The sequence below is a fragment of the Equus quagga genome, chromosome 11 (genome assembly GCF_021613505.1).
Source record: "Equus quagga isolate Etosha38 chromosome 11, UCLA_HA_Equagga_1.0, whole genome shotgun sequence".
In the NCBI taxonomy this organism is placed as follows: Eukaryota; Metazoa; Chordata; class Mammalia; order Perissodactyla; family Equidae; genus Equus; species Equus quagga.
In genome coordinates this window covers 62,814,549-62,841,308 of record NC_060277.1, presented here as the reverse complement: position 1 = coordinate 62,841,308, position 26,760 = coordinate 62,814,549, and the positions used below count along the sequence as shown (strand labels likewise).

Below are 26,760 nucleotides of genomic sequence, written 5' to 3'. Positions count from 1 at the left end.
GATGTACTAAATGTATATACACATAAATACATACTTATCCAGACAGACACCAGAAAAAAGTCCAGAAAGACATATAATTAATGTCAGTCGCGTTTATTGCTAGATAGTAGAATTGGTTTTTTTTTTTCTGTATTTTATGCATTTCGTACAATGAGTAGTCATTGTTTTTAGGATGAGAAAAGAAAAGGAAGTAGGAGTTATTTTTATAAAGAATGTAGGTACCTTACATAGGGTATATACATAGTGCTGATGGGAACTCAGAAAAGATTGGCTGTGTATCCTGGAGAGGGGCCGTGAACAGCTTGATGGAAGGGCAGCATTTGAGGAAGGCCTGGGGGGGCGGGAGGAGCGGGGTCCTCTGGAGGGCGTGGTCTAAGCCCAGGGCCCGGGAATCTTCCCCCATTTCTGGGGTGGGAGTGTGGGTATTCAGAGTGGTAAGCACAGCTGCAAAGGGAAGAATCCAGAAGCCAAGGAAGTGGGAGTCCTGTAGGTTGACACTAAGGATCCACAAATATTCATTACGAGGGCATCAACATCCAGGAAAGATAAAAGAGGAGAGACAAGAGCTGTGTCAGGGCTCTCTGCTATTCTGCTGACTCTAATTTTGCTACTTCTTTCCTGAGAACGAGCTGTTCTGTTCCTGCTTGTCCTCTAGCCTTCCCTGGATTTTTTTTTTCTAATTGTATGCTTTCTACTTTTCTCTTTTTTCTGTCCCTTCCTCTTGCCTAAAACCACAAATATGTGAGGCAAAGTGAAGTGGGGAGATGCGGCAGAGTCAAGCTTGGCTGGGGAGGAGACAGAGGGTAGGCCCTGTGCCCTTCCCCTGGCCACCACGCGCCCTCTCCAATCCTGCCTGGCTGCCGCGAGCTCTTCCTCCACTGCCGCCAATTCACCAGAGAATTCGGCTTACAGCAAAGCAGCAGTGACTTCAATCTACTTGGGCAAGAAGCTGAGGCCAGGTTTGGGTACAATTTAATTCAAGTTTCCCACAGCTGAGCCCAAGATGTGCCTCCAAGGAGGGCGTTCGTTCTCACTTGAACCATTATGCATACTCCTCACAGAGGAAAGTCTGACCGAAGCCATGTGCTCCGCCTCCTTCTCTGTAGCTGCCATATCAATCGCATCTTGGAGTCCCCGCGGGGAAACGCTTTGCTGGTTGGTGTAGGTGGGAGCGGCAAGCAGAGTCTGACAAGGCTGGCGGCTTTCATCAGCTCCATGGATGTATTCCAGATCACTCTGCGGAAAGGCTACCAGATCCCTGACTTCAAGGTAAGAAGGCTGGCGGCTGTGGGAGGAGACTCAGCCTCTCTCCAGCTACCCACAACTCCCTGTCACCCTTCATCAGCTCTTCAATTCCCTTGCCCAGAACTTCCCCTTAATTGTCCCTCCATTTTCTTCTTAGATTCTGGGCTGGCAACATGAGGGGCTGTTTTCTCATTAGACTCAGGCTGAGGACAGGGTCCTTCCCAAGGTCTGCATTTGTGAGACGTCAGCTGCTTTAGTTACGTCTCTGGAGCCTCAGCTCTCACCCACATTGGAAGCACGTCTATCTCCAATTCAGCACCCTCCTCTCCAGCAGCTCTAGTAAACTTAGGAGGAATTTGGGCAGTCTGCCCAAGTTTTATAAGGAATTCATATTTTAAAAGATAATGCACATTCTGGAAAGTGGAGAAAGGCATTATATACACTTTCCAAAGGTCACTTTGCCCAACTTCCTCTCTTTTCTCCGTGGCCATGATAGAGGCATGGTAGGGAGTTATGATGTAGTTTCCGTCAGGAGGCTGCGCTTACTGTCTCTCAGAGAATTCCAGCCAGCACTGAGCCAGACGTACCCACCACCTTCCTAATCTCTCAGCCAGTGATGCTCACTGTTGCTCTGAAGCCACAGCTTAGCCTCTTGGTGATTGGCTGAATCCAAGGTCTTACATCAGGTTCACAGTCGGTCAATCTTTAGCATTTCCAAAAAAGGAGAAGACAAGATAGTGCAGATGAGAATTATGCATTTACAGAATGATCCAAGACAGTGGTTCTCGACCTTGGCTATATACTGGAAGCCCTTTCCAATATGCTGATGCCTGTATCCCACCCCCTAGAAATTCTGACTTAAAAGTCTAGGGAGTGGCCTGAGCATCAGGACATTTCAAAGCATCCCCCAGATGATTCTAATGAGAGTTGAAAAACATTGTCTTAGGTAATTCTGTAAATGCATAAGGTTAAGAACCATTGATCTCAAAGGAAGTTTATTAACTTTAAAAGGGAATTATCTGGACACGAAGGAAGCTCTGCTCTAAGGAAAAGCATGAGGCTGTTAGAGAATGAGCTTTGAGTGGTGCGAGAGAGAGAGAAGAGCAAGACTGAGGACTGATGGCTGAGCTCTGCAAAGGATACAACAAAAGAACCAAGACTGACTAAGCTGGAAAAATTCAGGGCTTGGCATCCTAGCCCAAAACTTCATCCACTTGCAGTTTTGAATGGATGTAATTTCCTACCAGGTGATTGTACGCACACGTGTGTGTGTGTGTGTGTGTGTGTGTGTTTTCCCCAATGTATTTTTTTTCCAACACAAGTCTTTTGCTAGAGCTAGTCATAACAACACAAGACACTGCTGGCATAAGATGTATTCATCCCCTAGGCCGGTAGCCCCAAGTACATGACTCTTCTGTCAAGATTAAGAGCAATCGCTTGCCTCCTGGGGCAAGTCATTCACTTCTATGATGATATAGGTAGCACAGATAAACAGGAGACCACCTCTGTCCTTTGGAAAGCTATTGCCTCTTTGCACAAAGCGGGAGTTCTAGAAGCTAATACAAGGGCCACAGTGGTTGTATGAATTAAAGATCATCACTATTTAATTTTACTTGCCCACCACTATTAAGATCGAAGCCTGAAGGAGGCATATTTTCCTGCCTGTCAGTGCAAGATAGCACTCTTCACTACCTCCTATTACTGTCTTGCTTTGTTTCCCATGCAAGTAGATAAGAAAATGGTCCCATTCCTAAGGAGTGTGTGAAGATCTCTTTCAAGAAGGCCCTCTTCTCAAAGATCTCTAATATTGATTGTTTGTGCAGGTGGACCTGGCCAGCTTGTGCCTAAAAGCCGGGGTAAAGAACCTCAGCACGGTGTTTCTCATGACTGATGCCCAAGTGGCTGATGAAAAGTTCCTTGTGCTCATCAATGATCTCTTGGCATCTGGTAAGAGACTCTTTGCACTTGGATGTCTCTAATAGATTCCCCCTGGAGTCAGAGTCATTCCAAGATGGAGATTTGGTCCAAGGTCAGAAGAGCTAGGTCACAGAAATGAGGGTAAAAACTGATACAGTGGAGAACTGGTTCATCAAGGTCCTTCTTGGGTTGGTGCTGGGCTTGCTATCCTAGCTCTTTTGTTCTCCTTTCATTGCAAAACAGACAATAATCTTGAGGCTTTCTTAGTGGGACTAGATCTGATAATAGGAGCAAGAGCAGGTTAAGGACCTGCTTCTTCTGAGCCCAGAGAGAAGGGGCTGCTCCCTTCCCATAACCAAGATGGAGAGAAACTAGAATGTGTGCAGTATTTCAGGTAGGTTAGGTGTTAGCAGGAAGATAGACAGAGAACGTGCATACACAAAACTTACACAATAGGGAAAGTCTAGGTTGCCAATTTAATTGATGAAGGATTCAGAACTTTATGGAAGCAAAGTGGAAACAGGAACAGATGTAGAATACCTCCACATGGTTTTCCTTGGTTTCCAAGGAACTTTACAGGGGCTGTCCACAGCCCTGTGACACTCTCGGTGCAAGATAGGACTTCAGTGGAAAGTTCAACTCTTCATGCTTTACTATCCTTATTTATTTAGGGATTCAGGACTTATGTCAACCATTCTAGAAAAAAGTTTTATATATATATAAACATACCCAAAATATATATAAATATATATACCCAAGAAGACAAGACAATATGGTACATAAATTGTGCATTTTCAAAAATGTGGGGTGTGTGTATCTATTTATATTTATATTAGTTAAAAAAAGTTATGCTTTCCTGGCTCTTAAACCAAATTCAGCATCTGCAAAACCACCTTTTCATCTGGGTTAAGAAAATAGTCAGTGAACAGATGTTCCTGAACAAGATTTCTGCCTTCAGCTTTTCGTCATTTCAGAAAGCATAATTTTCCACCCCCTGGCTCCTTGACTAAACACCTTTTCGTTTGTAAAGTTCAAGGACCATGATCACCAAATACTTCATAGTCTATTCCATGTCATATAAAATACATTTCAGGATGGCTCCTGCCGTGCAATCCCTAGGAACTTCACTGCTTTGGAATCATCTTCTGCTTCAAATTGTGTGCCCTTCTGCTCCAGGCCATTTTACTATCCCTTCCATGAAGAGCCACTGGTCCCTGGTCCAGATCATGCACTAGCAGGCTCTGTGAACAAACTTTGATTTGCTTCTGATGAAGACCAGAGTCCCAGGTTCCTTACTGTGCTGGCTTCAAGCATTAGACTAATCCCACACTCTCAATTTTTTCCCAACATGCCCTATTTAAGTTATCCAGGAGTTTGCCTATTAACTCTTATAGCTTTTCTCCTCCAATCCAATACATTTTTCCCCTCCTAAATACTGTCTTTTTAACAGCACACCACCTTCTACAACAGTATTTCACCTACAACATTGCCTCATCTTTTATTATTTTACTAAATAAGGAGAGAGTGGTCCAACTGCCCTCCCACCCTGTAACTGTGCCCTAAAGTCTATTTCCTAAAACCATCAAAAAGGGTAAAATTGTGCTCCCAAAGACTTATAGCTTTGTAGATGCCAGGCATATTGCCAGCCTCATCCTGTATATCAATTGGCTCCAATCCAGCCAGGTCACCTTCTCCTAAAATAATGTCTGAGACACAGAAGATGTTATACTTTTACCAATTGAAGTTTTATTCCTCTATTAAGTATTTTAAATCTTTCATTTAGAAAACAATGTTTTTGAAGTTCAGATGAATTTCTGAAGCCCTGCCCAGTGAAAACTTAATGCAATCAATCTGCTCCAAAATCATGGAGTTTCAAGCTCATATTTCCCTTTTAAGCTTTTATATAAAAACAAGATTTACATGCACATGTTAAAATAGAGATACAATTATAAGTAATACTTTTCTAATTTTCCTCCCCTTTTTTCTCAACCATTTTGACAGGGAGAATACAGCATATCTTAGTTCTAATTTTCCCTGTCAAATAAGTAATTTCTGTCTAGAGGTTAACTGACTGCCAGTCTAGGCAGAGCTACAGGGGTTCCTTAGAACCTTCCTTAGTTTTTCAATTTTATGGGGTTGTGCAATCACTCCATTCTTGGATAACACAGTAGAGGCTATGAAACTGTACATCAGGCTATCTTGCCATCAGTTCACCCCTCTCTAGTTATCTACAAGTCCTGTTAGGTTGGAGATAAGGGTACAGTGAGTGAATTCCACTGATTCAACTCTCCCCCAAAAACATCTTCCTCAATGACCTAATGATCTCACACCATAGGTTATCTGGTTTCCTCCCACACTTCTTTAGTTCACTGTTTTATCCCTTGGATTCCTGACACCATTTCCAAAATCAAAACATGATGGTAATTCATCTCATAAATCCCACTTCTGACACCAACCAAATGTTTCCGAACCCATCATTATGCCAATGGCATTTCAGGTGGGTTACAGATTGATAGGAAGAAATCCTACACATGAAGTTGAAAAGTTAAATTCCCAGCTTAATTAGCAAAGATACATAATTGTATAAGAAGCAGAATCGCTACTGAGATCAGAGCAAATAAAGCATATCTTTGAGTCACTTCTCTTTGCTGCCAGAGTCCTTAATGGGGGGCCATGCAGCTGCCAGTGAAGCTATGCATGAAATGTTGGCCCTTGCTGTATCTGAAAAGTTTAATTCTTGCTTTCTCCTTATTGCCTGTGTAATAATTCCTGGAGAATGTACACTGGCCATTAAACCCAGGTATTTTAAAAATTCTTACAAAATTTGTTCTCTCTTGGTCCTTAAACCAAAATCAGCATCATCAAGGCCCCATCCTACTCTAGAGGGAGAAAATAGAATCATTCCCTGGCTTTCTGGTACTGGACACCTGTCTCCAGCTTTCCAGCATTCCAGAAAGCCCATTTTACTGCAGTCCCAGCTAAGAAGTCTGTGCCAGGTGTGGCATCTCTTTCTCATCTAACTCTGCCAGATTTCATACTTCATTTTACTTTAAAATCTTCCTTTTGCTTTCTTTTTGGGATTTTCCTTTTGCTTCTCCCTTGCCCAGGCCAGACCATTTTCCATCTGTTCATATATTTAAAGCCTTATTAAACTCCCATGTTCCAGTCAGTAGGTGCTGTGCTCAAAAATGAGTATCACATAGCCTCTATGTAGTCTACTGGAATAGTTTATTGGGTCCCCTCTCTTGTAAAGTCATATGCCCCTCCAACTCTGCACCAGAGTATCCTTTATATATTTAGACCAAATCTCTTCTTGGTATATAGAACATTAAAAGATAACCTCATCTTCCAGTTGTTTTAGGCTTAGATCCAGGATTGACATGTTAGTGATCTGCACATATCACATGAGAATGTGGAGTCCAGAAATATTTGTAACCAGCCTGGATTCTGGAGCATCTGGAACTGGATTTCCTGATGGGACATCTATGCTTTACATATGCTGAGTTCTGGCTCAGTTTCCCTGAAAGGAAAAATGACAAAGTGTGGGGCAAAAGAGAACCTGTCATGCAGGCACTAGATCTAAGCATACTTCGTGGTCTCAGTGGATCTGTTTGCTAGATGTGTTCTCAAACCACAGACAGTGGAAATTTAAACCAGCACCTCATTGGTTTTCCAGCTGCCAAAAAGAAATGCCAAAAGGGTAATTCAAAAAGATGCTTAAGTAATCAGCCTTTTCTTTTCTTCATGGGGTACTAAATTCTCACACAAGTAGTTTGAGACTATGTCTCTTTACATTCTCCTACGTTGCTAAGCTCTCCCTCACCACCTATTGCCAAGAGATAATCAATTGCCACCAATTTTACCCCTTAACCATTTCCAAATTATTTATTATGGCTACCACTGATCTTTTCATCTTTTGCTTCAAAAAATGTAGATACTTCTTAACTCATCGCCCTACCTCCCAGGCAACTGCCCCTCTAATCCATTCTCCTCACTGCTTCCAAAAGAGTCTATCGAAACTATAATTTCTTCATTAGTTCTAACTGAGTGCAGGATAAAATCCTTTTGTACAGAAAAAAAGTGTCTTTGGCCTGCTTCCTTCCCTTCTTGCTAACCTCACTCCCCTCACTGTGATCTAGTAATTCCTAACTCCTTGAGATAACATGCTGTGCTGTTTCCTGACATCCTTACTTACTCACGGTTTCTTTTAAACCTCATGCTCTTCTCCTTCTTTGTCTAGATTAACTTTTACCCATATTAAAAGACTTATTTTGGGTGTTATGTCTCTAGGAAATCTTTATTGATCTACTGTCACCCCGAGGAATGAGAAACATCCCTCCATGTTTCTATAGCACTCAGTGGTTGCACACACCACCATTGTATTGAAACAACATCGTAAACTTAAGAAAGGCAGAGACTAAGTTGTCTGTTGTTGGTTAACTTTTTGTTATTAAGTAATCCAGAGGTGCAAAAAACAAGGGTTAAATACCTACCACCCAACTTATAAAACAAAACAATACTGATATAATTATAACCCTCTGGTAGAGACTGTGTTGTTTTCATCATTTATACTGTCAGCACTTAATGCATCTCCTGGCCCATAATTAGCATTCAGGAGGTATTCATTGAACTAACGGGCGTAATATCATGAGAATGATGTGCTATGTTGCATGTTAGGTATTGCTATTGGACATGAACTTTGAGGTTTCCTGCCGTGTGGAGAGAGGGGCAGAGATACTGAGAAAGTCACCACACTCCCTTGTTTTTTCTCCCTTGAGACCAGGGAAATGTTTTTGAAAAATGTTAGACCTTGATGGGGTCAAAGCCCTTCAGCCAGTGTGAAGCCAGCTGGTTCATGGAAAATCTAACCCTTAGTTTTGCCCTTTTTATCACCAAACTCCAACTAACCAAACCATCTAAAACCATCAGGATCTCCTCCCCCAAAAGCAGCTGTAGCCTCTGAGAATCCCAGACTAACAGAGAAGATGATGACTAGTCTGAGGTACAAAATATTAGGACATGTTAATGGCCACATGAAGCCTGCAAGTGCTCGGAGGCAGAAATAGGGTTTCCCAGCTTTAGGCCTCAGGAGGAAACTTCAAATATTGAAGTAGCCTCTGCCTCTGTTCACATCAGAAAATCCCCTCGGCAGTTCGGTCTCCTGCTTCCAGTGTGACTACCTGCATCACGCAGTAAGTGACAGGAAGATCGTCATGAGAAATTGGGAGAACAAATCTGAAAATGCAAACTTTGCTCCCACTTCAGAGGTGTTTATCCGTAAATGTTCCATCTGATGATCTTCCTCTGCTGAGTTCTTGGGATCTTGTGACAAACACCACCATCATAAGAATATGGAAAAAGTCTCTAAAATGTTCTGGAGACTTTCAACATCTTGGCACTAAGGGTATCACGTAAACCACGGTCAGCAAACTTTTTCTATAAAGGGTCAGAAACTAAATATCTTCAACTTTGCAGACCATAGAGTTTCTGTCACGACCACTCAACTCTGTCATTGTAGGGTGAAAATAGCCAGACGATGCCTAAATGAATGAATGTGACCGTGGCCAATAAAAATTTATGTATGGACAATAATATTTCAACTTCATAATTTTCACGTGTCATTAAATATTATTATTTTAACTTTTTTCAACCATTAAAAGTTGTGAAAACCATGCTTAGCTTGCAGGCTACACAAAAAGAGGCAGCCAGATTTAGCCTGTAGACCAGTTCGCCTCCTCAATATCCAGCTTTTCTATGCAGAACACTGAAAGGACATAAATCCTACATATCTCAAACAAGAAAAAGGTGACTTTATTATTACAGATAATGAAACCAAAGGAAATCAAAGTTCTCACTTTGGGGCTCTAAGATATTACTAGATTAGGAAGTGCTGATTATCAGAGAGGCGAAGGAGAAAGGAACACAGACCACTAGAGGCAGTCAACCCCTTAAGCTGGACAAGTATGGCTCATACCAATTCTATTGGAGTGTTTCTCTTTTTAAGATTGCCCTGAATTCCTTAACTCCCAACACATGCTAAATACCATTTCATTGTCCTAGCAGTCTTCTCTGATCCCTATTTTTTATCGAATGAAGCTGAAATGGGTTATTCCATTAATAAGACCTTGCTTTTGCCAAGTTATAGCACAGGATATTTTATATGCATGCTATGAAGTATCTTAATGAATGGAAATTAAATCAAGTTTGCCCAATTAAAGGATAAAAGTAAATGATCATTTTCATGATAATCTCTTTTTTTTATTTTGACCTTTTAAATGAGTAACTCTAATTAGTATAAAACTCTTCATAAACTCTTGGCTGGATTAGTGTTGTCAAACTATGAAGGCCAGAATTTGTTGGAAATTTGGCATGGTTTCCTCCAGATACAGTAGTTCTAAGAAGTGTGGCGATTTCAATAACAAATAGAATCATAATTCCCATCACTGTGATTAGTTACAGACCATTTGCCAAACCACCCATCTGTGAGGACCTCACCCAAGTCCGCAAAAAAGTAGCATGGGTAGGGTGGCCCCATGGCTTCTTCCATCTTGAACATTTCTATGACATGTTGGTTACGGAACATGTGGGTGCAGAGAACTTTGCTGGGGAGCTTGTATGTGATTCCAGGTCCATACAGCTTCAATAGCTACCTCAAGCCTTGTTCTGGAAATATGAGGGAGCTTTTCTGATACCCATAGAATATCCTGGGGTGAACCACATTCACTTTACATCATATCCAATGTTTTCAAGATTTTAACTCTACCCATGCTTCCTTCATGCTTACCTCCCTCAATCTCATCTCTCTCATTGAGAAAACTTGTGTCGTTAGTATTAGCCTCACAACTACGTTTCTACCTCCCAGTCTGTCTCCATTTCTTTAAGTCAGCTCCTTTCCTCTCGCATTACCATCCCTCCTTTACAAGGCCAACTCTTCCAGCCAAGCTAGAAGCCCACTCCCTGGTTCCTAATTCAGTATTTTTGCTCTTGTCCATCTCTTCTTTCCCTTTCTGATTCTCCCTCACAGTTTTCACATTCTCACCACCTACATTACTTCTTCCCCTTTATGTTTTTCTATATTTCTTTCCAAAATATTTTGGATATGCAGAAAGCAATAAAAGAAACACCCATGCAATTATGAACAATGTTGCCAAATAGAAATTTCTGGTGTGCATGTGCAAGCGTTTCTTTACAATTTTTAACATAGATTACTAAACTGTCTGGTATGTGCATTTCAACTTTATTAAAAAGTGCCAAGTTGCTCTCCAGAGTACTTGTACAAATTCACTCTCTATGTGATTACCTGTTTCCTCATAATCTCACCAACACTTGGTTTATCTGACATATTAACTTTCTTTTTTGAGGAATATTAGCCCTGAGCTAACATCCACCACCAATCCTCCTCTTTTTTTTTTTTTTTTTTTTTTTTTGCTGAGGAAGATCAGCCCTGAGCTAAAATCTATGCCCATCTTCCTCCACTTTATATGTGGGATGCCTCCCACAGCATGGCTTGATAAGCAGTGCATAGGTCTGTGCCCAGGATCCAAACTGGTGAACCCCGGGCTGCTGAAGTGGGGTGCATGAACTTAACCACTACACCACCAGGCCAGCCCCTGACATATTGACTTTTGCCAATGAGCATGAAATGGAATCTCATTGTTTCCCTTTCCCTTATTACTTGTGACATTGGAGCATCTTTTCAAAAGTGTATGAGCTATTTGTCTTCTGTTAGTTGCCTATTTTTTTAATTTTATTTTTTTATTGCAGTAACATTAGTTTATAACATTATATAAATTTCAGGTATGCATCATTGTATTTTGATTTCTGTGTAGATTACATCATGTTTACCAGCCAAAGACCAATTACAATCCATCACCACACACATGTGCCTTTTCACTCCTTTTGCCCTCCTCCCTCCCCCCTTCCCCTCTGGTAACCACCGATTCAATCTCTGTCTCTATGTGATTGTTTGTTGTTGTCTTAATCTTCTGCTTATGAGTGAGATCATACAGTATTTGACTTTCTGCCTCTGACTTATTTTGCTTGGCATAGTACCCTCAACGTCCATCCGTGTTGTCACAAACGGCCGGATTTCATTGTTTCTTATGGCTGAGAAGTATTCCATTGTGCATATATACCACATCTTCTTTATCCATTCGTCCCTTGCTGGGCACCTAGGTTGCTTCCAAGTCTCACCTATTGTGAATAATGCTGCAATGAACATAGGGGTGCATGTATCTTCATGCATTCATGTTCTCATGTTCTTTGGATAAATACCCAGCAGTGGAATAGCTGGGTCATATGGTAGCTCTACTCTAAATTTTTGAGGAAACTCCATACTGTTTTCCGTAGTGGCTGCACCAGTTTGCACTCCCACCAGCAGTGTATGAGAGTTCCCTTCTCTCCACATCCTCTCCAACACTTGTTATTTCCTGTTTTGTTAATCATAGCCATTCTGATGGGCATGAGGAGATATCTCATTGTAGTTTTGATTTGCAGTTCCCTGATAATTAGTAATATTAAACATCTTTTCATGTGCCTGTTGGCCATCTGTGTATCTTTTTGGAGAAATGTCTGTTCAGATCTTTTGCCCATTTTTTAATTGGGTTGTTAGTTTTTTTGTTGTTGAGATGTATGTGTTCTTTATATATTTTGGATATTAACCACTTATCAGATATATGGTTTGCAAATATATTTTCTCAATTGTTAGCTTGTCTTTTCATCTTATTGGTGGTTTCCTTTGCTGTACAGAGGCTTTTTAGTTTGATGTAGTCCCATTTGTTTATTTTTTCTGTTGTTTGCCTTGCCCAGTCAGACGTGGTACTTGAAAATATGCCACTAAGACTGATGTCAAAGAGTATACTGCTATGTTTTCTTATGGAAGTTTCATGGTTTCAGATGTTGCATTCAAGTCTTTAATCCATTTTGAGTTAATTTTTGTGTATGGTGTAAGATAATGGTCTACTTTCATTCTTTTGCATGTGACTGTCCAATTTTCCCAAAACTATTTATTGAAGAGACTTTCCTTTCTCCATTGTATGCTCTTGGCTCCCTTGTTGAAAAGTAGTTGTCCATAGATGTGTGGGTTTATTTCTGGGCTCTCGATTCTGTTCCATTGATCTGTGTGTCTGTTTTTGTGCCAGTACCATGCTGTTTTGGTTACTATGGCTTTGTAGTATATTTTGAAATCAGGGAGTGTGATACCTCCAGCTTTGTTCTTTTTTCTCAGCATTCCTTTGGCTATTTGGGGCCCTCTGTTGTTCCACATAAAGTTTAGGATTCTTTGTTCTATTTCTGTGAAAAATGTCACTGTAACTTTGATAGGGATTTCATCGAATCTGTAGATTGCTTTAGGAACTATGGACATTTTAATGATGTTAATTATTCGAATCCAACAGCATGGAATATCTTTCCATTTCTTCATGTCTTCAATTTCTTTTGACAATGTCTTACAGATTTCAACGTACAGATCTTTCGCCTCTTTGGTTAAGTTTATTCCTAGATATTTTATTCTTTTTGTTGCAATTGTAAATGGGATTGTATTCTTAATTTCTCTTTCTGCTACTTCGTAGTTAGTGCATAGAAAGACAACTGATATTTGTATGTTGATTTTATATCCTGCAGCTTTATGGTATTCATTTATTATGTCTAAAAGTTTTTTGGTGGATTCTTTGGGGTTTTATATGTATCAAATCATGTCATCTGAGAACAGTGACAGTTTCACTTCTTCTTTTCCAGTTTGGATCCCTTTTATTTCTTTTTCTTGCATGATTGCTCACCTAGGACTTCCGATACTATGTTAAATAAGAGTGGTGACAGTGGGCATCCTTGTCTGGTTCCTGTTCTTAGAGGGGTAGCTTTCAGTTTTTCTCCATTGAGAATGATATTGTTGTGTGTTTGTCATGTATGGTCTTTATTATGTTGAGGTATTTTCATTCTATACCCGTTTTTTTCAGAGTGTTTATCAGATATGAATGCTGTATCTTGTCAAATGCTTTCTCTGCATCTATTGAGACAATGATGTGATTTTTATTCTTCATTTTGTTAACATAGTGTATCATGTTGATCCATTTGTGGGTGTTGAACCATCCCTGCATCCCTGGAATAAATCCCGCTTGGTCATGGCGTATGATCTTTTTAATGTATTGTTTTATTCGATTTGCTAATATTTTGTTGAGGACTTTTGCATCGATCTTCATCAGTAATATTGGCCTATAATTTTCTTTTCTTGTGTTGTCCTTGTCTGGTATTGGTGTCAGGGTAACGTTAACTTCATAGAATGAGTTAGAAAGCCTCCCTTCCTCTTCAATTTTTTGGAAGAGTTTGAGAAGGATAGGTATTAAGTCTTCTTTGAATGTTTGGTAGAATTCACCAGGGAAGCCATCTGGTCCTGGACTTTTATTTTTGGGGAAGTTTTTGATTGCTGTTTCAATCTCCTTACTGGTAATTGATCTATTCAAATTCTCTATTTCGTCTTCTTTTTGTTTTTTGTTTTAGAGATTGGCCCCAAGCTACATCTGTTGCCAATCTTTTGTTTCTTTCTTTCTTTTTCTCCCCAAAGCCCCCCAGTACACAGTTGTACATTCCAGTTGCAGGTCCTTCCAGCTCTGCCATGTGGGATGCCACCTTAGCATAGCTTGATGAGTGGTGCTAGGTACGCGTCCAGGATCTGAACTAGCGATCCCTTGGCCACCAAAGTGGAGTGTGCAAACCCAACCACTCGGCCATGGGCCAGCCCCTCTGTTTCTTCTCAATTCAGTTTTGGAAGGTTGTATGATTCTAAGAATTTATCTATTTCTTCTAGATTATCTGATTTGTTGGTGTATAACTTTTCATAGTATTCTCTTATAATGTTTTGTATTTCTGAGGTGTTCATTGCAATTTTTCTTCTTTCATTTCTGATTTTATTTATTTGAGACTTCTCTCTTTTTTCTTGTTGAGTCTTGCTACATATTTGTCAATTTTGTTTATCTTTTCAAAGAATGAGTTCTTCATTTCATTCATTTTTGTCCTATTGTTTCTTTATTCTCCATTTCATTTATTTCTGCTCTGATTTTTATTATTTCCTTCCTTCTACTGATTATGGACTTCGTTTGTTCTTCTTTTTCCAGTTCCTTTAGGTGCACTGTTAGATTGTTTATTCGGGATTTTTCTTGTTTGTTGAGGTAGGCCTGTATTGCTATGAACTTCCCTCTTAGAACTGCTTTTGCTGTGTCTCATACATTTTGGCATGTCATGTTTTCATTTTCATTTGTCTCCAGGTATTTTTTTAATTTCTGCTTTCATTTCTTCATTGACCCAATTGTTGTTCCGTAGCATTTTGTTTAATCTCCACGTATTTGTGGCATTTTTTATTTTCTTCCTGTAATTGATTTCTAGTTTCATACCATTGTGGTCAGAAAAGATGCTTGGTATTATTTCAATCTTCTTAAATTTATTGAGACTTGTTTTGTGGCCTAATATGTGATCTATCCTGGAGAATGTTCCATGTGCATTTGAAAGGAATGTGTATTCTGTGGTTTTTGTATGGAATGTTCTGTGTATATCCGCTGATCCATTCTTCTGTATCATCTACTCTGCTATTGAGTCCCTCTAGTGATTTTTTTCATTTCCAGTATTGTGTTCTTCATTTCTGATTGGTTCTTTTTTATATTTTCCAATTCTTTGTTGAGGTTCTCACTGAGTTCATCCATTCTTCTCCCAAGATCAGTGAGCATCCTTATGACTCTTAGTTTGTACTCTTTGTCAGGTAGATTGCTTATCTCTGTTTTGTTTAGTTCTTTTTCTGGGGTTTTGTCCTGTTCTTTTACTTGAAATATATTCCTTTGTCTCCTCATTTTGCCTCTTTCTCTGTGCTTACATCTGTGTATTAGGTAGGTAGGCTACATCTCTCAATCTTAGAGAGGTGGCTTTATGTAAGAGATGCCTTATGAGGCCCAGCAGTGTGCTTCCATCTCATCACCAGTTCCAAGTGTTCCAGGAGTGTCCCCTGTCTGGGCTATGTGTCCTTCTATTGTGGTAGGGTTTCTCTTGCTGCAGGTGCCCAGGAAGGCTGGGCTGTCCCCCTGGCTGGCTGGTTGTAATGTTCAGGTGCGTGTGGATGCTATGGATCCTTCAGTCACTTTATTGGGCATGGGGAACCCCAGCAGAGTTGGCTGCAAGTCTAATAGCACATTCCTGTTGCAGTTTTTCTGTTGAGTAGGCTCCCAGCTTGGCTGGTTGCTAGGCTCATGGGCTTATAATTGCTTTAGGTCTCTGGCCTGCAAGGTTCTTGTCAGCTCTCTCAGGATTGCAACTGAGTGGGGCTGGCCCCAGGCATGGGAGCACCCAACTGTTTCAGGCTTTGGAAGGTGGGGCCAATCCCTCTGTGACTGTTTGAGAAGCACAAGTCTGCTGCAGCTGTCAGACCCCACCACCCACAGAGCCACACACCCTGTCAACACAGTCCTGCCCCGTGTGTATGCCCTGACCTACTGAAGTGGACCCAGTTGCCCTACTGCAGAGGTCCCACACACTCCACCAATGCCCCACACACTCCACCTGCCCCTCACACATGCCCTGCCCCGCAGAGATGGACCTACTCATCCAGCTGCAGAGGTTCCAGTCACCCCACCTATGTGGGCACACAAGTTGCCCAAGGGCTTGCTGTTGGGTGGGGCCAGTCCCTAGGGCAGACTGCCTGTCCTGGCTGAACTGGATTAAATCCATGCTCTAGTGAGTGGGGGAACTAACAGGCCAGGGGAAGAATTTCAATGGCATCTGCCAACATCTGTGTCAGCACATCTGTACTAGGTCACAATAATGGCTGCCACCAATGTCTCAGTCCCTAGAGAGGTCTCACCTCTCACCCAGATGCACCCAGAGCCTATCAAGTGAGTCTCCTTTCACCAAAGGACTGTGCATCTTTCTTTCTGATAATTTTAGGTTGCTTTCTGAAATAGGTAAATTGGTATGTGGGCCCTTTAAGAGCAGGCTCCTTTTCCCCTTACGTCTGATATCTTTTCCGGGGGTAGTCCCCATTGTAGTTAATAGCCAGTGAAGCCTGATATTATGACACTCGTTTCAGTTGTGCTGAGTCTCAAAGGTGCTTATAGTGGTAATGCTCTCCTGCTCAGATCCCCCGCTCTTCCAGGAAAGGCTGTGTACCTCAAGATTGCTCCTGGCCAGCCATGAAATGCTGTGGCTCAAAGGTGTCTCTTTTCTCTCCAGAAAAGAGTTTCTGCTGCGTCTACCTCAGTCAGCACTGTCCCTTGTTGCAGGGGTTCTTTTTATCCAGTTTTCAGTTCTCTCTCAGGGGTCATTGTTCCAAGAACAGTTGTAAATTTGTTGTGACTGTGGGAAGAGGTGAGTTCAGAGTCCACCTATGCCGCCATCTTGACACTGTCTTGGTTGCCTATTTATATAGTTTGCCCTTTGCTCTTGGGTTCTTTGTCATTTTCATATGGATTTGTAAGAGTTCTTTGTATATTCTTGATACTAACTCTTTTTTCATTGCGTGGGTTGTAAATATATTTTTGAAGTCTCCACCTGACTTTTGTCATGCTGATTTAGTTTAAATGTTGTAAAATGTGGCAGTCTTTTCCTAATGCTTTGTGCTGTTTATACTCTGTTTCAGAAATTTTGTCCTAACACCGTAAAAATAATCTCCTGTATTTTATTTTATTCTATTTATTTATTTATTGGTCAAGAAGACTCGCCCTGAGCTAATATCTGTTGCTGATCTTCCTCTTTTTGCTTGAGGAAGATTGTCCCTGAGCTAACATCTGTGCCAATCTTCCCCTATTTTGTATGTGGGATACCACCACCCCATGGCCCAACCAGCGGTGTGTAGGTCTGTGCCCAGGATCCAAACCCGTGAACCCTGGGCCACCAAAGCAGAGCATGTGAACTTACCCATTACACCACTGGGCCAGCCCCCGTATTTTATTTTCAAATTATTAATGTTTGCTTTTCATATTTGTGTCTTTAAGCTACCTGGAATGTATTTTTGTATAGTTTTCTAATTTTATTTTTTAATATTAATATTGATTATCCTAACATCACTTACTGATTAGTCTATCCCTTGTCTGCACACTGATTTTTTATATCAATTGCCTGTTTATATTGGGTCTGTTTCTAGGTGTTTCACTCACTGTTCTATTTGTTTATGGTACCAATTTCACATTGTTTTAACTAACATAGCTTTACAAGAAGACTTGATTTCTGGTAGGGCAAATCCCTCCTTCTGGTTCTTCTTCACAAATATCATGGCCAATCTTTACCCTTTGCTCTTCCATATAAATTTTGAATATGCTTATCAAGATCAAAAGAGAATTTCCTTTGATTTTTTTATTGGAATTCCATTTTTGTGATACTAGTAATACTGTCATCCACCCATGAACACAATATTTCTCTCCATTAATTTAGGGTTTTATTTATGCCCTTCAATAATATGTTACAGCTTTTACATCAAGATCTTTCACATCTTTTTATACATTTATTACTACCTGCCCTATAGTTTTTGTTGGTATTCTAAATAACTTTTAAAATAACGGGTTTTTTTGCTAATGTACAGAAATGCCGTTTTATTTCCCATATTGATTTTGTATCCAGCAAGCTTGTTGTTGAACAAGCTTATGAGTTCTGATTGTTTATGTATATATTCTCCTAGGTTTTCTATGTAGAAAATTAGATTTTGAACAATAGCTTTATTCTTTCCTTAAATATCCTTCTACGCTTTATTTCTTTTCCTGGACTTTTTGCATAGTCTAGCACCTCCACATAATGTTGAATAGAAAATGTGAATAGCAGTCATGCTTGTCTTCTACCTGATTTGAAAGAGAGTCTTTTAGTATTTCACCGTTAGCTATGATGTTTGCTTTGGTTCTGCAATAGATATCTATTACACTTAAGAGATATCTCATTTATTCCTAGTTTGCTAACAAACTAAATTTTTAGAAATTTTATGCATGTATTTTGATAGTCATGTTTTACTTCTTTAGTCTATTAATGTAGTGAGCTATTTTCATAGATTTTTCTAATATTTAACCATCCTTGCATTCCCAGGATAAATTCTACTTGGTTATCACATATTTATTTTTATACATTTAGTTAAGGCTTTTAAAAATTGTATTCATCATATATTGCCTCATTAATACTGTAGTTTATCTAACTTTCAGGATTTTGCCAAACTGGTAGAAAATAATAATTAGGCATTGTTTTAAAGTACGTTTCTATCATTGTGAGTGAGGCTGAGTGTCTGTTCATATGTTTGCCAATGTGATTTGTACAAACAAAAAGGTAAGCACAGTTTCAACGTACATTTCTGTTATTACGGGTGAGGCAAAGCATTTGTTCATATGTTTGAGACATTTCTATTTTCTGTACTGTGAACACTCTTTTCTTATCCTTCACCACATCTTTCTATTGAATTATGGAACTTTTCCTTTATTTGTAGAGAGTTTCTTTACATATTAAGGAGATTAGCTATCTAACTCTAATCTGAGTTAAACATATATATTTTTCTCCCTCCCCTCCTTTTTTTTGGTGAGGACATTTCAGTTCTACTCTTTTAGCAAATTTCATTGTACAATACAGTGTTATCAGCTATAGTCACTATCTTATACATTAGATCTCAGACCTTATTCATCTTATAGTTGAGAGTCTGAACCCTTTTACCAACCTCTCTCTATTTTTCCCACCCCTCAGCTCTCTGTTTCTATGAGTTTGACTTTTTCTTTTAGATTCCACATATAAGTGATACCATGTAGTATTTGTCTTTCTTTGTCTGGCTTATTTCACTTAGCATAATACCCTATAGGTTCATCCATGTTGTTTCAAGTGACAAGATTTCCTTCCTTTTTAAGGGTGAAAAATAATCCATTGGAGATATATTTACCATACGTTCTTGATCCACTCATCCATTAAGGGACACTTAGGTTGTTTTCAAACTTTGACTATTATGAATAATGCTGCAATGAACATAGGGGTGCAGATACCTCTTCAAGATGATGGTTTCACTTCTTTGGATATATACCCAGAAGTAGGATTGCTGGATCATATGACACTTCTATTTTTAATTTCTTGAGGAGCCTCCATGCTGTTTTCCATAGTGATTGTACCAGTTTATATTCCTACCAACAGTGCACCGAGGGTTCCCTTTTCTCCACATCCTTGCCAACACTTGTTATCTCTTGTCTTTTTGATAATAGCCATCCTAACAGGTGTGAGGTGCTATCTCACTGTGATTTTGACTTGCCTTTCCCTGATGATTAGTGATATTAAGCACCTTTTCATGTACCTATTGGCCACTTGCATATCTTTGGAAAAGTCATGTTTTCTTAAGTGATTCTTTGGCTTTTGTTGTTGTTGTTATACTTTGCCTATGATGCTTTCACCGTGCAAAATTTTTTATTTTTATATAAAATGCATATTTTGTATAAAATTTATCAGTTTATATGTATCAAATTTATCTTTCTTTTAAAGCATATCTATTGAGTTATAGTTAGAAAGTCCTTCCCCACTCAGAGATTGTGAAAGTACTTCTCGGGGTCAGCCCCGTGGCTAAGTGATCAAGGTTGCACACTCCACTTTGGTGGCCAGTGTTCACTGATTCAGATCCAGGGTGTGGACCTACACACAGATCATCAAGCCATGCTGTGTTGACATCCCACATAGAAGAACTAGAAGGACTTACAACTAGGTTACACAACTATGTACTGGGTCTTTGGGAAGAAAAAAAAAGAGGAAGATTGGGAGCAGATGTTAGCTCAGGAGGAATCTTCCTCACCAAAAAACATACCTTGAAAAAACATTTTTTAAATACAAGAATCAGAATTAGATAACCCTGAAGGCTGTGCTAGACCAGGCTTTAGCAAACTTTAAAAAAGAAGAAAGGACTTCTCTCATTTTTTCTATCATTTTTATGGTTTTATTTTTTTGTAGTTAAATCATTGATCCATTTGTAATTTATCCTAGCGTACAGTGGAATATAAGGATCCAACCATAATTGGTTTTCAGATTTGAGTTTTCTTGATACCATGTATAGAGTAGTTCATCTTTTTCCTATTTATTTAACATGTCATGCTTATCACATAATAAAATCTTTACCTGCTCTCTCTCTTTCTTTCTTCTTGAATAGAAAGTGATAGCTCCTTCTTCTTAGATATGAGGACTTACCCATATGTTTCTCATGGACCTTTTCACTCATGGTCTTGTAGCTGTTTTACATATGTTTTATTTTTTCTGCTAAATATTAAACTCCTTAGGAGCACAATTTCTACTAACAGTAGTTAATGAATAAATTCTCTAAGCAAAAGAAGAAAAGACAATTGAAAGCACTGCGCTACCAACGCTGACCCAGGACAAGAGTGTTCCATACACCCTGTTCCATTCTTTAAAGTATCATTCCCCTGTGCTGGGTTCAGAGTAGTTATGGTGTCTGTCCAGGTTCACCAGCAAGAGTGGTGGAACATGGCCTAAAGAACAAAGGAGCCATGTCCCAAGGTTGGATAACTTCTCGTGTCCAATTACATCATGCAGAGAGATGCCAAAGCTGCCCATTTGTGCTCCATGTCTTCCCAGGAGAGATCCCAGACCTCTACTCAGATGATGAAGTTGAGAGCATCATAAGCAATGTGAGGAATGAAGTCAAGAGCCAAGGTCTGATTGACAGCAGAGAGAACTGCTGGAAGTTCTTTGTAGATCGAGTCCGCCGACAACTGAAGGTATAGAAGGATTTGCTGCCCAGGGTAGGCAGGACCAGAGGTGGTTCACAAGAGCCCCTGCTGGTATTTTGGACACAGCTGTCTTTATTGGTTGTCTTGGGAGTGGGTGTTGAGGGTGAAGTGCCCTTCTCAGCCTGAGCACCTTTGCAAGGATGCGCTTCTCGTCTGTTTCATGGGCAATGGCTTCCATCTTCCTTCGTGCAGTCCCAGCATTTTTAATTTCTTGGCTGGAAAGGCTAGCTAGTATTTACAGATTTTGTACATACATATTTTGTCTCTTTTGATGTGCTTCCCAATTTTCCAGGAAAAAGAGAATCCAAAGCTGTATCTGTCTCTCTTTAACCTTCCTGGTTCTCCTCACCCTTCTGACTTCTCAGGTGACTCTCTGTTTCTCCCCGGTGGGGAACAAGCTGAGGGTCCGTAGCAGGAAGTTCCCAGCCATTGTGAACTGCACGGCCATCGACTGGTTCCATGAGTGGCCTCAGCAGGCACTGGAGTCTGTCAGCCTCCGCTTCCTGCAGAACACGGACAGCATTGAGGTGAGAGGGAAAGGGAGACACTCCGCAAGATCCTCTTCACCTCGGGGTACAGAGAATTCCATGTCCACGATTTTAGGGTTAAAAATCTGGCTTGGATAGAGTTGTCGGAGCACAGCTTCTCGTGTGGGGAAGCAATGAGCGGGGGTAGTCAGTCACTTCCAGTCTTCATGACAAGGTATCCTTTATTTCCTGCTCTTTGATTTTAGCCCACAGTCAAGCAGTCCATTAGCAAGTTCATGGCTTTTGTCCACACAAGTGTCAACCAAACCTCCCAGTCTTATCTGAGCAATGAGCAGCGCTACAACTACACAACTCCCAAATCATTTCTGGAGTTCATCAGGCTCTACCAGAGCTTGTTGCGCAAGAATGGAAGAGAGCTCAAGTCCAAAATGGAGCGACTTGAGAATGGGCTGCTGAAGCTCCATAGCACCTCTGCCCAGGTGAGTAACACCCTTTCACTCTCTCCTGCCTGTGGGACACTGAGAGGGAGTGGGAGCAGCCCCTTTCCAGAGAACTAGGGGGATCACAATCAAGGTCCGGGGATCACTTATGGTTTTCCAGAGGCCCCAGTGCCATCAGAAACAGTGCCAAAAGTTAGGGCTGAGCTCTCCCAGCAGAAGTGCGCTCTCAGCTTCAGGTCTGGTCTGCTTCCTCTCACTGATGTTGGAAACCCTTGACGCTCCTCTTCTCTTTTCCTCTTTACCATCTCCTTTTCCACTACTTTCCTTTCCTTTCCAGTCCACCTTCCTTCCATCTTCAAAACCAAAAGAGATGAATGGTTGAGAGAAATGGATGCAGGGTTACAGCAATTTTCTTTTGTTTCTTTTGTCTTTCTGTATTATCTGTCAAAGAGCCCTAGAACCTAATTTCTTAAACAAATCCTGTCTCATTTCATGCTTTTGCCCATGTTCCTAAGTGGTTGACCATCAAAAGAAGGTCCCTGTCATCCTGTCCTTGTCATATTTTCTACTTACTCTTCCAAATGGAATGAGTTTATTTCAGTCAACTTACTATTCTTCCCTTGAGAATTGGGGACAACTCTAGCACCTTCTCTACCCTTGCTCATGCCCATCAAACATTGCTAGTCCCTTGATGGCCTCTTTTTGTACCCTGTTTACCAGCAGCACAGCCAGCCTCTCACTAAGGTGGTGAAATTTCATGCATTTGCACAGTTTAACTAAAACTGTCATCAATTTAATTCTTGGACATCACGTGCTCCTGTAGATATCTAACCTTTCATTTACTGTCATTTTCTCAGAACTTTGCCTTTGGAATCGCTCTGTTGAACTTCCTTCCTCTGACTTGTCCTTTCTCCTCACTTCAGTTGCTTGATTCATAGATGTAATCTGTCTAGAGGATTTCAGTTCATTTACTGGGATGCAGTGGGCACTTGCAATCTATACACATAGAGTTTCTTCTGCTCAGGAAATTTTTCCTCTATTATCTGGTTTTGTTCATCTGGTCTGGCTTCTCCTCCAGGAGCAATGATTAGTGGATGGGTTCCTTGTGCCCCATATCTATTATGTTCTCACTCATTGTTTTCATCCCTTTGGCCTTTTTTGCTACGTTCTAGGAGAGCTTTTCAAGTTTATCCTCAGCAGTACTAATCTCCTAGTGCGTAATATTGCTTCTGCTTCTTATGCTTCCATTGAAGACTTTAATTCTGCTATTACATTTTTAATATCCTAATCATCCTTCCTCATCTCATCCTTTTCCCTTTCCAACACATCCTTTCATATTTTTATTTCAGCCTGTTTTTCTACAACTATGCACAGAAACCATTCTACTGATGATGCCAAACAGCTTTCTCCATGTTTTTTCTAGATGCTATAATGGGTCATTTTCAGAGCTGTGTTCTCCTTCTTAGTCTTCTAGATGTCAGTCCTTTTCTTGTTCTGTATTTATATAAAGACTTTTTTTTTCTTTATTTACCTTCAGACATGGTAAGATCTGTTCAAACTCAATGTTTGTCAACAAATGGCATGTAACCATTATTTTGTGATGCTGCTCTCTTTCCATTTGTGTCATGACCAAAACCCCTTCTTAGAGCTACAGTTCAGGGCAGGTTGAGGTGCACAGATCCAAGTCCAGGTCCTAGCAGTTTACCTGGTATACACCTTTGTTGTAGCAAAGTAGCATCTTCTCTCCCAATCACTTTCTAGTTCTCTCAATCTCTGAGTTTCTAGAAAACAGCATAAGATAGAATCCCAGAATGCAGTACTACCAGATTTTTTTTGACATCTTCCACCTCTTCCTCTTCCTGTCTCCCCCCACCTACAGTACCCTGAGAACGTTCTGTACCCCAACCAACCCCTGGTCTATCTCCTACCCACTTATCCTCTGGGAATTGCTGGTCAGTCTGTGTAGAGGACATTTGCTAGGGAGCAAGCAATGGGAAAGGTACTCTGGCACTCCCACAGAGCAGCACCCAGTGTTCTATGTTGTACAGACCCTGGGCCTTTGAGCAGACAATGAAGAAAGCATAGATGTCTATTTTCCTGTTTGAGGTGATCTCTATTTAACAAGGAGAAGCCTGGTTATACCATTAGTAAATCCCGCTCTGTCTGCATGTAGTTAATGGAGAATCCTCTCAAGTCCTAACATCAGTTTCACTTTCTTCTTCTTTATTTTCTGCTTCAGTGAATAAATACTTCTATCTACCCAGTTACCCAGGCTAGAAACTGGGCCTTATCTTAGACTCCTCCCCTTCCCTCACCTCCCATATTTAAGCATCAACAAATTCTATAAGTTTTCTAAATATCTGTCATAGGTACCCCTCTTACTGTAACTCTCTTTTCAATGTCTTAGTTTAGATACTTCTCACCTGGATTACTTCAATAAATTGAGCTCTCCAATCTCTCCCCCATCCCAAACCTGCTTCACCTGTCTCACATCACCCATCAGGCCAAAATCCTTGGGGTCATCCTTGGCTCTTCTCATTCCTCTCTTTGTCTCACAACCTACAGCCAGTCCATCAGAAAATCACTATTGGCTCTAACTTCAGATATGCTCAGAATCCCACCACTTTGCACCTCCTACACTGCTACTACTCTACTCTGAGCCACTGACGTCTTTTACCTGGATATCCACAATACCATTCTAACTAATTTGTCTGCCTCTACTTTGGCCCCTCTATAGTCTAGCATCAACTGAGCAGACAGAGCGACCAGTTTAAAACATAAATCAGATCATGTCCCTTTTTTGCTCAAAACGCTGAGATAACCCCTATTTCCTGCAGTACAGTGGCTTCCAATTTCCTTCCCAGCCCTGCTCCATTAACTCTCAGACCTCATCTCCTATACCCATCCCTGGGACACTCCTCTCCATCCACGCTGCTTCTTTGCTCTTTCCTCAGACACACCAGGCCTTTGCATTGGCTTTTCTGTCTACCTGGGATGTTCTTCCCTCTTATATCCATGGCTCACTCCCTCATCTCCTTCAATTCTTTGCTCAAATTCACCTTCACAATGAATCCTGCCCTGATGACCCCATTTTAAATTGCAACCCCACACCACTCCTGACCCCCTTGTTCTGCTCTACTTTATCTTTTTCCATAGCACTTACCCTTGTCTAACATATTACATAATTTACTTATGATTATTTTTTGCTGTCTATTTCCATCTGTTGGTTCCAAGCTCTTTAAGGATAGGAATCTTTGTCTCTTTTGTTCGCTGTTGTATCCCCAGTGCCTAAAACAGTGCCTGGACAGAGTGAACACTCACTAAATATTTGTTGAATTAATGAATTAATGAATTAATAGCATTCTATTTAGTCTCCTTGACTGTACTCTGACAAGCTATTAGACCAGCTCTATCCAATAGAAATACGCTGCAAGTCATGCATGCAAATTACATTTTCTAGTAGCTGCATCAAAAAAAGTAAAATGAAGCAAGTGAATTTTATTTATTAATATATTTTAACTGTATATAATTTTATGATATATTCTATTTAACCCAGTATATCCAAAATATTATCATTGTGACATTTATTCAATGTAAAATAGTTATTAATGAAACATTTTCCATTTTTTTCCTACCAGGCTTCAAAAACTAGTGTGTATCATTATACCTCCAGCACATCTCAGTGGGAACATGCCACATTCTAAGTGCTCCTTAACCACATGTGACTAGTGGCTACCAAACCAGACAGCACAGCTCTGGCCCAACCTCTGTCCTGCTCTTAGACTGATATTTGCTCAAACCACAAGTCTGAGTATTCTCTTTAATAGGTCTTAATGATTTAGACATTGCAGTTCAGATTCTTTGAACTTTTCTGGAACTTTTTAAATTGTACCCTTGCATATTGCTCCACTCTTTTCTTCCTCTAGTCTACCACAACGTGCCCTGAAGTCCAACAGCACTGAGTCCCCCAAAACTCCACAACTAATTGACATCTCTGTGCCTTCACCTGTGGTCCCACCTTGGCAGCTTTTCATTGTCGAGACCTAAACACTTTGCTACTCCCCTGCCCAGAAGCCTTTCTAAGTCCTGAACAGTTATGTATTCCCTTCTCTGTGGTTCCATCCTTGAATTTCGTTTCTTCTCTTGAGCATATCATGTCATACTGTTATCTGTACTTCAGGGCAGAAACCAGGATTCCTTGGCATGTGGTAGGTATTCTATAAATGGATAGATCGATAGATGATAGATGGGTAGGCAAATAAACAAATGAACTAGTTCTAAAATCACCTACACGCTCAGAGTTGGGGGCAATAATGGGTCTTGGCCATACTGTGTACGTGGTGTATATTCCATACTTATTGATGGTTATAATGATGATTCTTCTTGTTAAAATGGTGTCTGTGGTTCCTAATTCTGATATAAACTCTGCAGCTGGAATTGTCCCTTTGGTAGAAAAGGACTGAAGCACATCATTATAATCTTGGTATAAGGGTGACATATTGAATGATGTTGCATCACTGTCCCACCACCGAGTTATAACAGCTTTTGGTGTACATAATCTGGCAGGAATAGGCTAAATGAATCTCACAGCTCCATCTCAGGCTCCAAATTTATTTAGCCATCACAGTAGCATTAAAAGTAGTGATGATCATGGTAATAATGACAATAATTAACAATTGTATGGTAATGTAGAGTTTATAAATGTTAGATTTATCATTTCATGCTTAGACTCAGCTGGTCATAAAAGTGCTTTATTTTCCTCTAATTGAATTAAACTTACTCTGGATCCGTCTTTTTCATTTAAGAACAGAAAGTTCTTAATCTTATATTTCGGATTGACTCAGTCACTTCAGGATGAAAACTCAGTCTTTGGAGGGCTGTCAGTTCAGAGTGCTAACTCTATCTCTGTGCTGTTTCCCTCCGAAGAATCTTGTCCTCCTTGTCTCCGTGGTGTTG

The 26,760-nt window shown here is 40.4% G+C and overlaps 1 protein-coding gene across 11 annotated transcripts in view; it reads left to right on the top strand.

Moving 5' to 3' along the window:
* DNAH9 (dynein axonemal heavy chain 9) overlaps positions 1-26,760 on the top strand; it is a 324,423-nt gene that overhangs the window by 184,819 nt on the left and 112,844 nt on the right. For 10 of the 11 annotated variants that reach the window (XR_006890674.1, XM_046676357.1, XM_046676358.1 and 7 more), the window contains 5 exons: positions 1,107-1,269; positions 3,069-3,192; positions 20,722-20,864; positions 21,242-21,403; positions 21,610-21,843. Coding sequence is in view for 10 of the 11 variants with exons in the window: in XM_046676357.1 (XP_046532313.1) it covers positions 1,107-1,269; positions 3,069-3,192; positions 20,722-20,864; positions 21,242-21,403; positions 21,610-21,843 (826 nt within the window). In the remaining variant the exon portion in view is untranslated. The remainder of the gene's footprint in view (positions 1-1,106; positions 1,270-3,068; positions 3,193-20,721; positions 20,865-21,241; positions 21,404-21,609; positions 21,844-26,760) is intronic. The other variant, XM_046676362.1, reaches the window with a different exon arrangement.